Here is a 16,803-nt window from a genome sequence, read left to right as displayed (position 1 = left end):
GGCTTCTCCCCCTGAGCCCCACACCAGCGCAGTTCTAGGTTAGAGAAGACTAAGGAGACACCAGCACTAAGCACATCAAGTGGTCCTTGATCAGATTACATTGGTGGGTAGGGAGCCATTTTTCTAAAGATTGTGTTTATTTGTTTGTAGACAGAGGGGAAGGGAGGGAGAAAGAGGAGAGAGATATCCATTGGTTGCCTCTCCATTCATTAGTCCTCGACACCAGGGGACCAAACCCACAACCCAGGCACCTGCCCTGGCGGGGAATACAACCCAAGACTCATGCCCAACCAACTGAGCCACAGGAGTCAGGGAACAATTTATAAGAATATTGTTGAGACGATTAAGGAAATTTGAATTTGGTCCATGTGTTAGATGATAACATTTTATTGATTTTAAAATTCCTGAGTGGGAGAGTTGTGACTTTTTTAGGAGACTGTCCTTGTTCTTAAGGAGATACATACTTAAGTGTTTAGGAATAATGTGTCATCATTGCTATGCATGTCTCCAGGGTTAAAGCAAATGTGTAAATACGTTAAGTTGGAGAATCTAGATGAAGTGTGTACGTACGTTTATTGAACTATTTTTGCAACTTTTCTGAAAAATAATTCGAGTTTTTCAAAATAAAAAACTGGCGGGGGAAAAAATCACTGTGGGTGCTCAGTAGAGAGGATTTGCGATGAGTAGCAGCGAAGTGGGAAGAGCAGACCCAGGCAATTTTTGTAGTTAGGCTGAGTGCTGGGGGGCGGGGTGGAGGGCAGGAGGGATGGAGAAAGTATCCCCACCCCACCACCAGCGAGGCCGGTGGAGAAAATACACACAACGAAAGAGGATCTCGTAACTCGAGTTCCCACAAGCTTCTCCCTCGGAAGGCGCACATCTGTGTGAAAAGGGGTGTGGTTTTCTAGCTGCCCTCTAATTTGATTAGGATCCACACTCCTGCAGTCACAGGTTCGCACAGTGTAGGGGGCGGGGCCATGCAGGAAGAGTCCACCTCGGTAGCACTAGTAGGGGGAGAAGGCATCCTAAAATTAATACGTCCTTTCCTGGCAGGGAGTATCTTAAATATTCGGAACTCAAGTCCTACATTAGTTAATTGTTTTCTAGGTGGCTTCTTTAAACTGACATTTTGTTGACGCTATGGGTGACTTACACAAAGACTTTTGTTTCCTGCTCTCCCGTGCCGGCTGGGGTGCTGGGCCGGGAGGAGGGAGCGGAAGTGCTGCCATCCGGCGGAGCGGTCCGGGGTCTGCGGTCCGATCCCTGGACACGTGCCATGGAGGGGTCTAGCGATCCGCTCTTGGATGCTAAGACCAAGGTAAAGCTTGGCGTAGAATAAACCGGGATCGCGGGCCTGTGGGCCAGAAAAGATCATTCTGTAAACTGTGTTTTTTCTGCTTCCGTTTCAGGTCACCAACCAGGTGAGTGAGTGATAGCCCCGCCCTGCCTCTGCTAGGGAAGGGGCGGGCTGCTGCACCTGGTCTGACTGCGGCTTGGGGAAGCCGCGTGGAGAAAGCCTCTGCGAACCTTCCCCAACGTACTCACTATCCACCCCCTCTCATCCCCCGGTCCAAACTCTGTGCCCGTGTGCCGGTGACTGTCGTTCCCCTGCACCCTGCGTGGCTCCTTCCTGGTTGTACTTGAGATGGTAGCCACTGCAATTATAATTGAACCTCCCCACCAATCCCAGCCGAGAGAGCGCTGACCGACTACTGTTCTTCCATAGGCGCCATTTATTGGAAGCTAGGTACACGGTATTTTAGAATGATTATAAAGGGAAGAAATTATTAAAATTTACAAAGATAGCACCACTAACAGTTTCTTGGTTTTAAAAACCAGTTATTTAAAGTATACTGGAGGATGGAGTGTGTACTTCTTTAACCTTCCAATGTGCCTGTATTTATGCTAATAAGGATTTGATTTTTTTTAAGGTATAGCTTAATCCTGTTTCTTTGTTCCAAGTGTCCTTGTCCTATTTTAGCTAATAATCGTTTTTAGACAAATAACTTAGAATACTCTTCCAGAAGAAGAGTGCTAAAACTAAAGTATTTTAGGTTAGGAGTCACCCAGGTCCATGCAAAAGGGCTGAAATAAGAAATAATAAGGATACAAGGGGCTAAGAGACTGTGTGTCTCCTCCCATAGATCTTGCAGTTTGTTGTTTCCAAGGATTCCTAGGAGGTAGGGGAACTCAGTAATCAACACTCTTACCTGCCCTTGCTCAGAGTTACTGAGTTAGTGCACTGTGGTTCAGTCTTTCCTAAATTATCTATTCACTTATACTAAATCATGTTTATTTGAGTTACTGAATTATATTGGAGTATAGGGTTTTTAAAACAAACTTTTTGTTGAGGTATGGGTGTTGTTTACAACAACACAAACTTACTATCTTACAGTTCTGGAGGTCAGAAGTCCAAAATTTGTGTTGTGGGACTAAAAATCAAGGCTTTGGCAGGGCTGTGTTCCTTCTGGGGGCTCTTGGGGGGATCTGTTCCCTTGTCTTTTCCAGCTTCTAGAGGCTGCTCACATGGCTTAGTTTGTGGGTTCTGCTTCCATCTTCAAAGCGTAGGATTCCAGCCTCTGCTTCTGTTGTCACTTCTCTTTCTGCTACCCTCATTGTCAGGTTACGTTGTGCAACTCTGACCCTCCTGCCTCCCTCTTATAAGGACTTCATGGTCACATCGTGCCCACGGGGATAATTGAGGAAATTCCTCACCTCAACATTCTTAATTTAGTCATATCTACAAAGTCTGTTTTGTAATGTAAGATAACAAAACACAGATTTCAGGAATTGGAATGTGGACAACTTTGGGAGGCTGTTCTTCAGCTTGCTACTCATCCCTTCCATGTGGTCATTCATAAGTTACATGATTGTTTACATAGAAAAAGCCAAGGTAATTTACAAGCAATATTAGAATTGTTCTCCTATATTTAGACACAGAGTTGAAATGTATTTTTTAATGTATTTTTCTGAATGTATTTGCAACATTCAGAAAGAAAAAGTACCTTGCAATAACTCTAATAAAAGATGTTTAAAACCTTTATGAAGAGCCCTGACTGGTGTGGCACAGTGGGTTGAGTGCTGGCCTGTGAACCAAAGGGTCACCAGTTTGATTCCCAGTTGGGGCACATGCCAGGGTTGCGGGTGGGGCCCTCTGGGGTGTGTGAGAGGCATCTAATCACAGTATCTCACACATGGGGATGTTTCTCTCCCTCTCTCTTTCTCCCTTACCTTCTCTCTAAAAATAAATAAAATATTTTTTTAAAAATTTTATGAATAAAATTACAGAAATTGATAGACTTCCAGTTTCCAATCCATTGTTAAGGGTGTTGAAAGTCATCACTTTATCCTAAAAGCAAGCAAAAAGCTGAACAAACTTTAAAAAACAACTCTTCCTGGATTGTTAGAATTGAGATGACAAAGGTATACCACCTCTCCCAAAATTAAGAAGACAGTTAACTATAGAGCAGGGGTATCAAACTCATTTTCACTGGGGGTCATGTGGGTCTTGGTTGCCTTCAAAGGGCCGAATGTAATTTTAGGACTGTATAAATGTAACTGCTCCTTAATTTGGGACAAGGAACTCAGGTGCTGCCTCCAGGTAGAAACAAGGTGCTGGGCTGGATGAAACAAGTTGGAGGGCTGGATTTGGCTGCAGGCCTCCTATTTGCCTCCTGTGCTATAGAGAATTACAACTTACTAGAACAGAAACCTCTGCACAAACCAGTGCCGGGGTAGGAAAGCCTACGCTGTAATTGACAAATTGCTGAGGCTTGGTGTGGACAAGTCTGAGCTGACATCTCGGGGACCTAGTGAGTAGGAGGGCTTCACACTTTGGTGAGTTACTTGTAGGAACTCTGAGATTGGAGTTTTTAATTCATAGGTCATGTTCTTTTGGTATTACACTGCTACATAAAATGTTCATATCTACTCAAGAGTAATACAGAAGGAAAAAATTAGCTATAAATCGTTTCTGTTTGTGGTATATGCTGTTTAAATGTACCAGATACGGCTGACATTTGTGGCTATTAAAGTTTGAATTCTTTGAAGGATAATACCTTCTCTCTCTACTTCTCACCAGGATATGAATTATCCAGGTTAACTGGGACCACACCTCCAACGAGAGTTTACAAACCCCCGTATGATCCATCAGCATACTCTTCTCTCCCTTTAAAAGTAAACTCTAAATCCACCTCCCTTTGCTGCCTCCCAAGTCCAAGCCACCATCCTCGTGCCTAGACTATTGCAATAGGCTCCCAGTCGGATTTCCTTGCTTTCCTTGCCAAACTTAATACCCTGACCAACAAACAGTCTGGATGAGCCTTTTGCAATCAATGTTAGACCAGGTCTCTCTTCTGCCCAAAGCCTCTTAACAGATTCCTGCCACGTTAGAGACAAGTCTTAAATATTTACTTTGGCCCACAGGCCCTTCAAAATGCATTTACTTGCCTACAGTCCCCAAAATGGATTCCTCATCTCTTCCCATTCGTGCCCCTCCGGCCTCATGGTTCCCTGTACACATGCCAGGCATGCTTCTCCCTCTGTCCAGAACACACGTTTCTCTAGAAATCCATGTTGCTTTTTCCTTCACTTAACTCGGGTCTCTTGCTCCTCAAAAGCCAGCTCTTCAAAGAGGTCACTGCAGGGTCTATCTAATCAACCACTTTTGGTCACCCTACCGCCTTACCTTTTTTAAAAAAACTTTTTATAATACTATAACTTTATTATATGTTAGTTGGCTGGTTTCCCCTCTAGAATGGAAATTCCCGAGGTCAGGAACTTTGTTTTATCCTTTTCTATAACCACAGTGCATAGTATTATTTAGTAAATACTAGAATAATGGGGCATAGAGACATGGTAACTTGTACAAAACCATGTTATAAGGTGGGAGAGCTGAGATTCAGACTCAGGTGTGTCTGACTTTAGAGTCTGTGCTTGTTAAATTGAACAAACCACGGTGCTATATTGCCCAGCGCCAGAGGTCTGCAGTTATTTCACATTATGATCCTTAGAATCATTTTTGAAGTAATTCATGATTCCCTAGATACCTAATTAGAACTCTTCATAGATGAATGATTGTTCCTGTTTCTGCCACATTTTTTTTTCTTGCCAGTTTTATGGTATAAATTTTTAAAAATATGTTTTATTGACTCTGGTGCCATTTTCCCTCTTCCCATAGATAAGAAATAATTATTAAATTTTGTACAGATTGTGTAGTGGTTTATAAATGTGTGACTGTTTTGTTCTCTGCACTGGGTTGGATGTTACCATGTACCAACTGCCCATCCGGGGTCTAGCGGATGGGGGCAGAGAAACAAGCCTACCCATGACTAGTAAACAAAGCAGAATGTTCTAAGTGCTAGGGCCTAGGAAGTGACGTAGAGCATTTATAGAAAGGTCAAGTAAACCAGGAAGGACTTCACAGAGCAGGTAGAATTTGAGGGGAGCTTTGAATTTTAAGAAGATGTTGGAGAGGTGTGTGCCAAGAGGAATGAACAGCGTGAGCAAAGCTGTCAAGGTTGAAAGTTAATTTAAAGAAGGGATGCGGTCCAGTTTGAGTGCGAGGAGGAAAGCTCCTGGGAACTGCTGCTACATGACTTCAGTGCTAGGGAAGTGGTTGGTAACTAGCTCTAGAGGCAGGTGACTTGACAGGTTTTCACCTGGTATATTAGATTTTGTTCATTTGTAAGCAGTATTTAGAGGCTATACTCTGGACTGGAGCTGAGAAGAGCTACAGGCAAGTAACTAATTAGGAGGCTGCAGTAAAATCCAAGGCAAGGTTTTGAAAACAGGCTTTCATAGGTTTGCAGCAGTGAGACTGGGAAGAAGGGAATACGCGTCAGTGGCATGGGCTGAAATAAAATCTTGAGTACCTGTCCAGTCACACACTTTGTGAATAAGGGCGAGAGAGAAACCAGAGTTGACCAAAGTTCATATGTGAGTCACTAGGAAAGTGGGGGTCCTCAGTAGAAATGAACTGAGGATGAAAAACATTTTTGAGGGGAGATGACAATGTTTGCTGTTGCTGGGTAGTTATACTATGAACTTACTAGAAGTGAAAGTGTGTCATGGGAAAGACTTTATTTTGCTGTTATTATTTTTATATCTCAGAGGTAAGTAGTTACTTAAAAATTTTTTTTTTGTTATTTGTATTTGCTAAAATTCCCATCAAGTAATATAGTTCAGATTATATAGTTACAAGGATACATTTTTGATAAGTCATGTCATGTTCTTATTGATAAGGTTATTTTCTGCACATTGTTTTGTTCTACTTTAGTTACCTATTGCTGCATATCAAACTACCCAGAACGTGGTGACCTGAAACTGTTTCATTATCTCTTGTGAAACTGGGTTAACTGGGTTTAGCTGGATGGTGGTTCCTACTCCCTGTCCTTTCAGCAAGAGCTTCAGTCATCGAGGAGCCTAATTGGGCTGGAAATCAAGAGGGCTCGCTCACACGGCTCAGTAATGACTTTGGCTGTGAGCTCAGCCAGAGCTGATGATTGAAGTGACTTGATTCTCCTTCACATGGCTGTCCACATCATGGTGGCTGGGTTCCAGGAGGGAAAGTCCCAAGGCCAGCATTCCATGGAGAAAGAGACACACACTTACAGTTGTCGTAAGGCCTATAGTCAGGGATTCCAGAGCTTCTTCCATATCCTGCTGGTCAGAGCAGTCACAGGGACAGCTCAGATTCATGCAGAGGGAAAATGTGCTCCATTTTTTTTTTTACTGTATTTTATTTTTAAAGATTTTATTTATTTTTAGAGACGGGGAGGGAGGAAGAAAGAGAGGGAGAGAAACATCAATGTGTGGTTGCCTCTGGCACATTCCCTACTGGGGAGCCTGGCCCGCAACCCAGAAATCTGCCCTAGACTGGGAATCGAACCAGTGACCCTTTGGTTTGCAGGCCGGCATTCAATCCACTGAGCCACACCATCAGGGCCAAGCTCCATTTCTTAATGTGAGGAGCAATGTGTGCATATACTAATTTTTAGGTGCCATCTTTGTTCTAAATGTATTAATTCAATAAATACTTAATTGGAACATTCACTTTGTACCAGATATTATCTTAGGAGATTCAGTACTAAACAAGGTCGATAATGCTCCTGCTATCTTGAAGGTTAACATAATAATATCCAATAATGATAACTGCTGTTAAGAAAATAAAGCAAAGTGTAGAGGAAGGTGCCATTAGACAAGGTAAGGAAGGCTGGTAACTTAGCAGATGCTTACTTGAGCTAGAGTTTATATGAATTCTCAAGCAGAAATTTGCTAATAACGTAGGCCTTAATCAGTTGCCACATGTATGTTAACACAGGTGTAGCACAGGGCTGTCCAATAGAGCTCTGCAGTGGTGGACGTGTTCTCTGCTGGCACCGTCCACTGTGGTAGCACCAGCCTCCTGTGGCGGTTGAGCACTTGATATGTAGCTAGTGCAACTGAGAACTGAATTGTTTTATTCTATTTAATTTTAATGAACTTAAATAGTCACATTTAGCTCATGGGTGCTGTATTGGACATCTTAGATCTAGTTAGTAGAAGATGCTCGGCATTCTTGTCCTATTCCAGACCTAACTACTTTCCTGACCTACTAGAACTTAGTTTATTTCCAAACAGTGATCATGTTGCAGTGAGGTATAATTAAAAATGTGTGGAGTATGGATGGAATCAGGCAGATTTGGATAACCAGCTCTACTAGTTTTGTGTCCTTGGATGAGTTGTTTAATCAGTCTTTTCCTCAGCACTTTTGAGAGAGTTCAGTGGTGTGCAGAACACTTGCAATTCCTTTCATTTGAAAACTTTGATTTAAAACAGAACAGAAAAGTGTGTATTTTGTGACTCTAGCTATAAAAATTACATACAGATAAAGACTTGAAATGGAGACACAGGAATAAGAAACAGGTTTTAGGATGGAGTTGTGCATGATCATTTTTCTAATTTTCTCCTATGTTGTTTTGAAGAATAAAAAATAAATTTAAAGTGAAATGGTCTTTTATCAATTTTATCCTTATGGGCGGTGTTTATGGTGATGTTTTTATATTACTAATAATTTCAGCTACCCTACCAGTTAATTTTTAGTGTGTCTGACTACCACTAATTTCTTTGTTCACCTTTTAATCTACATGTGCTTTCTGATTATTTTTCTTTCTATTTGTTTTACTTCTGGATGTTTGTATGTTTTTTCACTATTCACTTTTTTTGCATGTTTTCTTTGTAAATTATTTTCTTCATTCTAGAATTTTGAGGCTACATTACTTCATTCTTAAAATTGTCCATAGTGATGTGCGATCTGTTTTGATTTTTTTGTTTTATTTCTTTTAAATATCTATGTAGTTAATTCTTACGTAAGGCTAAACCACATTTATTAAAAGATTTGCTTTTAATTTACATGTAAATGTTCAGTTTAGTATTTGGGGAATTCTCATCTCTTAAATCTAACCCCAGCTTTCTTTAACCAATGAATACTAACTTTGCATGTTAAGTGTCTGAACGGCAGCTCTCCGAATTGCTTCACCTGCGAGTTTCACCGCTGTAATAGTCCGTGGATTCCCACATTATGTTCCTTAATTGCTTTCCTGCTTGAAATGTTCTAGATAATTGAAAGTTTTATTTCAAACTTCGAGAGTCACATAAGCAGTGTTTTACTCTACCGTTTTACTGTGGACAGTAAAAATGGAGCTTCTTGCATGAAGGAGTTGTACAGGCTGAGTAAGTTTAAAAAGTGTCAAGTTACACTTTTGGACATCACCACTGAACTTTTCTTGGTTTTGTTTCCATATTTCCTACAAAAGCCTTCCACTTGAAGGCAGATCAATGTGCTGTTCCTTAACCAGACAGTGATTATTTTCATCTCTGCTCGGTGAAGCTTAATATTTATTCATCATTTAGTCTTGCAGTGTATTATTTATATATTTATGGAATATATGAATAAGCCGCATTTTTGCTCAGTTTCAGTTCTGTTTATTCCCCAAACTGAGTTGAACGCTATCCCTTTTGTCCCACTTTCCCTTGGCCGCCCTAGCCTCCACTAACTTTTTCTTTTCAGCCAGGAGCCCACCGACTTCTGTCCCCACCCTGCTCTGTGTTCAGAATAACACATATCCAGAACATATGGACAGTTTAATGAATTATTTTAGTTTTTCCAGTTTTATTGAAACACAGTTGACCTAGAGCACTGTGTAAGTCGCAGGGGTGACCGACCTTCTGGTGTCTCTAAGCCTTACTGGGAGAAGAGTTGTCTTGGGCCACACATTAAATACATTGCGACACGTAATCACAAAAAAAGTCTCATAACGTTTTAGGTAAATTTATGATTTTGTGTTGGGTCACATTCATCGCCATCCTGAGCCGCATTCAGCCTGCGGGCCGCAGGTTGGGCACACCTGCTTAAGGTATACTATGTAATGACTCAACAGGCATATTCTGTGAAAAGATCACCACCGTAATTTTAGTTAACCTTCATCTCCTTGTATAGTTACTGAAAAAGGAAGAGTAATTTAAAGTGAACATCTGTGTAACCACAATCAAAACTCAAGAAATGGAGCATTAACAATACCTAGAAGTCTAACCACGTGCCCCTCCCCAATCAACCCTGTTCCTTCCCTCCTATCCTTTTGTGATAATCATATTCTTGCTTCGTATAGTTTTGCCATCTATGTATGCATTCCTAAGCTATTTTCTATTCTTTCAGTTTAAGCGAATGGAATCACATAACGTTTTGACTTGTTGCTTTCGGTATTTTTGATGTTGAGTGTAGCCGAAGTTCATTCATTTGCATTGCTGTACAGCATTTCATGTATCTGCTCCATTACTGATGTCCGTTTGAGCTGTTTATAATTTAGGGCTATTAGGAATAAAGCTACCAGGAACACTCTGGTATAGGTATCCTGTGAATATATGCACAAGTTTTTCTAGGTTATATTTGTAGTTGAATCACTGGATCACAAGGTGTGCATAACTTCACCTTCCCCATATAAAGCCAGTTTTCCAAAGGACTGGCCCAATTTAGACTCCCGTCAACAGCACATGACACTTCCTTTTTCCTAACACTTAGATTTGTCAGACTTATAATTTGGCATTTTGGTAGGTGTGTAGTGGTAGTTCATCGTGGTTTAAATTTGCATTTCCTGTTTCCTTTTCATATGCTTATTCAGTTGTAGTTCTTCTGTTATGTATCTTCTATCTTTATCTTTGTATGGAGCACTTTTATATAAAATGTACATGTACAGTCTTTTTACTTATTAAATACATTCATCTTTTATCAGCACCATCCTGACCTTAATTGCATAGTTGATTGGTTCAAGTCCAGTCTGAGACAGGAGGAAATATTGGTCCTCACGCCAATCCCACCTTTTATAAAAATAAATTTATTAACAAGCAAATCTTTTACACAATCACCATTAATTTGGTAGCAGAAGGTATCAGTCAGTAGGTAAGTATTTTTGGTGGGTGCCTGCTAATTCCTCCCCTCATGGTCTTGTGTTTTAGAGTTGGCATTAGGAGCTGCAGTTAGCCCGTCCTCTTTTATGCCATAGCAGCACTGAGTGATCATGGACAGGAATTAGCTACAAAGTACTGAGGCAGCCAGTAGTCAATAAGCATGTAATTTTGGGAGTCAAACAGACTGGTTTCAGTTCTGATTCCAGAAATGTGTGACCTTGTGCACATTACATAAGCTATCTGAAATTCAGTTGTGTCATCTGCAAAATGGAAATAATAGCCTATAATGTGATGATTCAAGGGAGGCATTTAATACATGTAAACAGCATAGCACATCACCTGGCTGGTGTCCATCATCAACAGTGATGACATGCAAAACCACCTGTCACCTGGTATTTACGGTCATGTCCGGTTTCAGGCTGAGGACGTTGGTGAGGAAAGAACCTGGAATGGTTCCCATGTGTGCCTCAGGTAAATGTGAAGATGGTATATAATTCATCTTCCATCTTAGGGCTTTTAGGTTGTAGAATGGGGGGAGGCATACATGGAACAGGACAGAGAAGAGAGACTAAACCACTTGGAGTCCCCTTAAGTGCAGGAGCAAAATGAAGGGGAAACCTGTACTGCCACATCTTCCTTCCACTTCCATTAATTACACATCTGTCTGGTGGAGGTTGTTGGGTTTGGTTTTGTTTTGTTTCGTTTTCTTTTGTAATTATGACAGTATTGTTTGCTAGCTCTGTTATATATCACTTATTGCCCCTCTCCCTTTGGTTGGTTTTCCTCTAGCAATATGAGAGGGAAGATATTTTCTTTCATTATGTTTGGCAAGAGCTGAATGCGAGAGCAGTAAAATTAAATAAACACCTGCATTCTGGGCAGTGTTATTACCAATGCATTGTTCTGTGCCATTTTCATTACAGCTTGTCGATTTTCAGTGGAAACTGGGGATGGCTGTGAGCTCCGACAGCTGCAGATCTCTCAAGTACCCCTATGTCGCGGTGATGCTGAAAGTGGCGGATCAGTCAGGCCAAGTAAAGAGCAAGTCTTTTGAAATGACCATTCCACAGTTTCAGGTTTGTGATTTGACTCATTCAATTTTAGCTCATTGTTCTGTAATTGCTGCTTAAAATAAAATTTTTCTTAAGGGAGAATATTAATTGTTTTTATTTGTAGTTGTTTTGGTGTGCCTTACATTTATTAATATGAAAGATCTGAATTTATTTTCTCTGGGAATTTGAGAAATTATTTTCAATGTAATATGCTGGATTTGTGTACTGCGACTCTTACAGTGCTCTTGTGTAATATGTTTAGGGAGTTCTCATCTTCTCAGCCAGGATATCTACTTTGCTTTTAACTGTTTTATTCTTACTCTTAAGGCTTAATATTCAAGAAGGATAAGCTAAATGAAGCTTATTTTGAATAGTGTTGACCTTGAATCTTCTGACTAATGATGATTGTAAAATGCAGATCAGAGCACCAGTACTTGATGACTAGTTCTATTAGCTAGCGATTTGAGTAACTCAGTAGTTTATATTAGGGTCATTTTATTCATATTATCATTCTACTTCTTTTCAATAAGGAAGGAAGAAAAAAGGGGGTAGGTGAGAAATTAAATTTTCTTTTAAATGTACATACAGGGAAATGTTTTGTCATTGACTAACACAGGCTTTTATTTTTGTTTGATTTCTTCCTGAATGAATAGATAAGAATCTTCACAGCAGTTAGTACTCTAAAAAACCTCTCGTATACCACTTTAGGATACTTTTGCTTTCTTCTTTTACAGACTACACTTTCCCCTTCACCTTTATTAAGGTCTAATTGACAAATAAAAATTTTATATATCTAAGGTGTACAGGTGAGGTTTTGGTACACATATACATTGTGAAATGATTGCCACAATTAAACTAATTAAAATATCCGTCAACTCACGTAGTTACCTTCTTTGTGTGTCTGTGCTGAGAACATTGAAGATCTGCTCTCCTAGCAAATTTCATGTTTATAATACATTACTGTTAACTGATCACCATGCTGTACATTAGGTGTCCAGACTTAGTCATCTTATAACTCGAAGTTTGTATCTTTGACAAACATCTTCTACTCTCTGTTACTATGAGTTCCACTTTTTAGATTGCACGTGTAAGTGAGAGCATGCAGTGTTTGTCTTTCTGTGTCTGCCTTATTTCACTCAGCATAATGTCCTCCATTCATGTTGTCAAAGCAGCAGCATTTCCTTCTTTTTCAGGATGAACAGTATTCTGTTGTGTATATGTATGTGTATGCATGTATATTTAGCATACCTTGGTATGGTATATACCTTAGCACACCTTAGCATACCTTATATATGGTATATATAACCATACCTTGGTTACTGTAAATAATGCTGCAGTGAACATAGGAGTACAGATATCTCTTTGAGATACTGATTTTATTTCCTTTGGATCTATACCCAGAAGTCAGTCGGGTTGCTGGGTCATATGATAGGGTATTTTTTTACATTTTAAGGGTCTTTTTTTCCCCTTTAATTTCTTTCTTTTAAAACTGAAATCTCTGCTTTAGAACAAAAAATAATGGTCACAGATGCAATGTTACTAATGCTAATTAGCGTCTCAAAAGGAATTAGGGCTTGGTTGAAAGGAAATAAATGTAGTAGATTGTGATATGTGAGTAGCCAAGTGAATATAAGGACCCAATCGATTGCAAAAGAAGTACAGGTTTCAGTTCACTTTGTAATTCCGAATCCTGGCCTTGTTCTTACTTTTCTGTGCTGCATTTATGCTCTCTAATTCCACCTCCAGAATGTTTTTTTCCTCATAAAAACAAACCCCACAAACTCTTTTAAAGTTAGTGTTTACATGGCTTAAAATCTACCCAGGCAAAGAGTCTGTTAGTCACATTACAGGACTGAGACTGTGGGAACATTCTTCAAACTTTATATACTTTTTGTAGCTGAAATTTTGATCAACAATGTATGTTTTTAAAGAAATAGTTACACCCTACTTCATTCCACAATCAATTTACATATGAATTAAAGCAAAATATATACATTCTTAAGTAGCAATAAAGAATTAAGGCCAAAGAAGAAGAAAAATGCAAATGTGTAAATCATTAGAGGGAATCCTAATTGCTGAGATTAAATTTTTATTTTACTTTATTGACTTTTCTTCGAATATTTATTCCTGATGTCCTTTTCCTCCTTCCACTCTGGTAAGTACACTTTCCTAATGAGTTAAGTAAACAATTGGTACTTACCATATTATGTGCAAAATTCATTAATTCAACATTTACTTGAGAAAATTATCTGAGAACCTTCTTGCCCCGACAGAATTTATAAGCTGTAAGACAATGGACAAATGAATAAAAACACTTACTATATAATTTCAAATCATAATAAGCACTATTATAGGAGGTATGAATTATAATGAGCCTGAAATGTCAGATTAATTTTTTTTTTAAACAAAATTAAACCTACCTTAGAACCTCTACCTAACCAATCAGGCAGGTTGGAACATTTATCACTGCAATTAAAATTTAAATTTGCCTCCTATATCCTAGCAAGGTTGAGAGAAGGAAGACAGAATTTGTTTGATTCTCCTCTTACCTGTGATGTGAATAAAGAAGATGACTTCTACTGGAGAGTGATCAGACTAGCTCAATTTTTAAATGAAAGAAGAATGAGCTTCTACCATTCAAGCCATTATCAATGTTGGGTCTCTGCTATTGTAATGGGACCCTTACTGTAGACAAAACAGTCCCTACTACCCTGAAATCCAGTCTTTCACTAGATTTAAAGTGATTTGAGGCCTGGAAACCAAATTGTTGTCTTTTTGTTTTTATCTTCGGTTTCTAGGACAGTGCTGGGTAGTTAATAAATCTTTCTGGTGTGATCTCGAAAGAACTTTCTGGTATGCATTTTTGAAAAGTTTAGTTGTGTGCTAATTATCCAATTCTGCTTTAGTACCAAATTATACCTCTTTGTTTCTGAGAATAACCTTCTATAATAGATGAGAAATTAATATCAAAATGTAATCTTAATATGTTTTATAGCCTCTGGTGGTCAGATATTATTAGAAGAACTACTTAAATTACCTCTGAAAGCAAAATTAATGTCATTTTTCTCCTTTCTTTCCAGAATTTCTACAGACAGTTCAAGGAAATTGCTGCAATTATTGAAACTGTGTGAACACAGAGCACTTGGTTGAAAAATTGCTGCCGGAGTTCTAAAATTATGGACTTCACTTTCTGCAATGTAACTGTATGCGGATCAGATGATATTTATTGAAAGAACTACACTTTTGTTTTTCCCTTTTGTAAATAAAAACATTAGACAAACAGGAATTAGGTAAGAGGTGATCAATGTAGTTATCAATGTGAATATACTACAAGCCACCAAATTGAACACTTTAAAGGGGGAACTCAGTGAATTACATCTCCATAAATAAATCAAACAAGTGAATGATTGAAAATATGGAAAAGGAGTGTCCCAGGTTCGATTCCCAGCCAGGGTACATTCCTGGGTTGCAGGCCATAACCCCCAGCAACCGCACATTGATGTTTCTCTCTCTCTCTCTCTCTCTCTCTCTCTATCTCCCTCCCTTCCCTCTCTAAAATAAATAAATAAAATCTTTAAAAAAAAAAGTATGGAAAAGGATGGCATTTCCTTATAAATCCAATGTTATAACATTCAATTACTACAGAAGCAATCCGCAAGAAGAGTGAGGCTGCTCTTCTCAAACACTTGAACTCAGGTTAGGATTGACCATTGTTTCCTTACGTTAGCCAAGCACTCAGTTGTTTCTGTTTTTCATATTTACAGAAAGTTCCAATACATGCACAGAGAAAGAAAGATAAGTTTTATTCTGAGTTCTGTATTCAACTGAGTTAACCTATTAGTACAAGTTATTGTTTTACATGATCTCCATTGAATTTAAATTTACAAAACAATTGTTAAAATATTTTATCACCTGGCTGGTGTAGCTCAGTGGATTGAGCTCGGACTGTGAACCAAAGCATCACAGGTTCAATTCCCAGTCAGGGCACATGCCTGGGTTGCAGGCCACCAGCCCCCAACAACCACACATTGATGTTTCTCTCTCTCTCCCTCCCTTCCCTCTCTAAAAATAAGTAAAATCTTTAAAAATATTTTTTATCATTTTTTTATTTAAAAAAATTTTTGCATTGACCCTTTTTTATTTTTAAATTTATTTTATTGTTCAAGAACAGTTGTCTGCCTTTCCCCACACCACTCCCCCCACCCCCAATTGTTAAGATATTTTATAAAGCCACAGCGATCGATACATGTAGCATTGCTTAGGAGTAAACAAAGTAATTATTGGAATAGACTAGGTGGCCCAGAAATAAAAAAGACTTTTTGGATAATGATAGTATTTCATTTGGGTGGGAAAACATTATTATTTAATAAATCATACTAGTAGTCACAAAATATGCAAAAGGAAATTCCAGATAGATTAATGACTTAAATGGAAAAGATAAAAATTAGAAGTCTTAGAGAATATTTATGTTAACTAAGGTTTGGGAAGACAGCAACCCAACAGCAAGAAAACATAAATGTATTGAAAAAGAATTAAATTATTTGTAGATTGGGCCATAAACAAAGACAAATGCTAAATTGATGTATAAGTTCTTGGTCTGGAAAACAAATTGCCTTAAATATTTTAAGTAGGAAGAGATTTTATTCAAGAAATTAGATGTTCACTAAACTGTCAGAAAGACTGAGGGAGAAACTGCTAGCTTTCAGAAATCCAGTAGTACGAGAATTTCAGGGAAAGCCTCCGCCAATAATCTCTGCACTGCAGGACGTCGCCTAGAAGCCATGGTACGTGCCACTGTGCCGTCTGTCAACACTCGCCTCATTGAGTGAAAGTTAAACTGGGGCCCTGCTGACACACATTTAATCAGCTGAGTTTTCTGGGTTTAGTGGCTCCTGAGGGGAGATTGGGAAGAGTGAGAACAGTGCTCAGTATTTTTACCCTGTTGGCAGAAATAGGACTTAATCGCTTTTCACAAAGCGATTACACACACATACATCACATAGACATTTTACAGTCCAGGGGAATATGTTTTTTGGAATAAAGTCACCAATATATTTGGCAAAATTGGCTAAATGCCAGTCTACTACCTCTGCGCCTGTAGAAAGACTGCATTTCCCAGCCTCCATTGCAGTTAGTCTGGGATCACATGTTTGGGTTGTAGCCAGTGGATTTGGGGCAGGAGTGTCTTAATTTATGCCACATCCAGTCTTCCTCTTAAATCTTCCTTGTCCTCTTCCAAGCCTTCTCCCACCTTCGATGCTGGCAGTGAAGGACTGTGAGATAGGAAAACCCAGCATGGTAAGGGGGG

The 16,803-nt window shown here is 39.1% G+C and overlaps 1 protein-coding gene across 1 annotated transcript; it reads left to right on the top strand.

The window, feature by feature from the left end:
• The first annotated feature begins 1,177 nt into the window (after nt 1-1,177).
• COMMD6 (COMM domain containing 6) lies at nt 1,178-14,784 on the top strand. Its single transcript, XM_045839181.1, has 4 exons — nt 1,178-1,318; nt 1,410-1,421; nt 11,367-11,519; nt 14,576-14,784. Exons 1-4 carry the CDS (start codon nt 1,277-1,279, stop codon nt 14,624-14,626), a joined length of 258 nt encoding a protein of 85 aa, XP_045695137.1. The 5' UTR covers nt 1,178-1,276; the 3' UTR covers nt 14,627-14,784.
• The last annotated feature ends 2,019 nt before the right edge of the window (nt 14,785-16,803 follow it).

Source organism: Phyllostomus hastatus, unplaced genomic scaffold, assembly GCF_019186645.2.
Source record: "Phyllostomus hastatus isolate PE091 unplaced genomic scaffold, TTU_PhHast_1.1 phas_contig_29, whole genome shotgun sequence".
Taxonomy (NCBI): Eukaryota; Metazoa; Chordata; class Mammalia; order Chiroptera; family Phyllostomidae; genus Phyllostomus; species Phyllostomus hastatus.
Note: the sequence above shows the minus strand (reverse complement) of the source record. Positions and strands in the feature narration are given on the sequence as shown.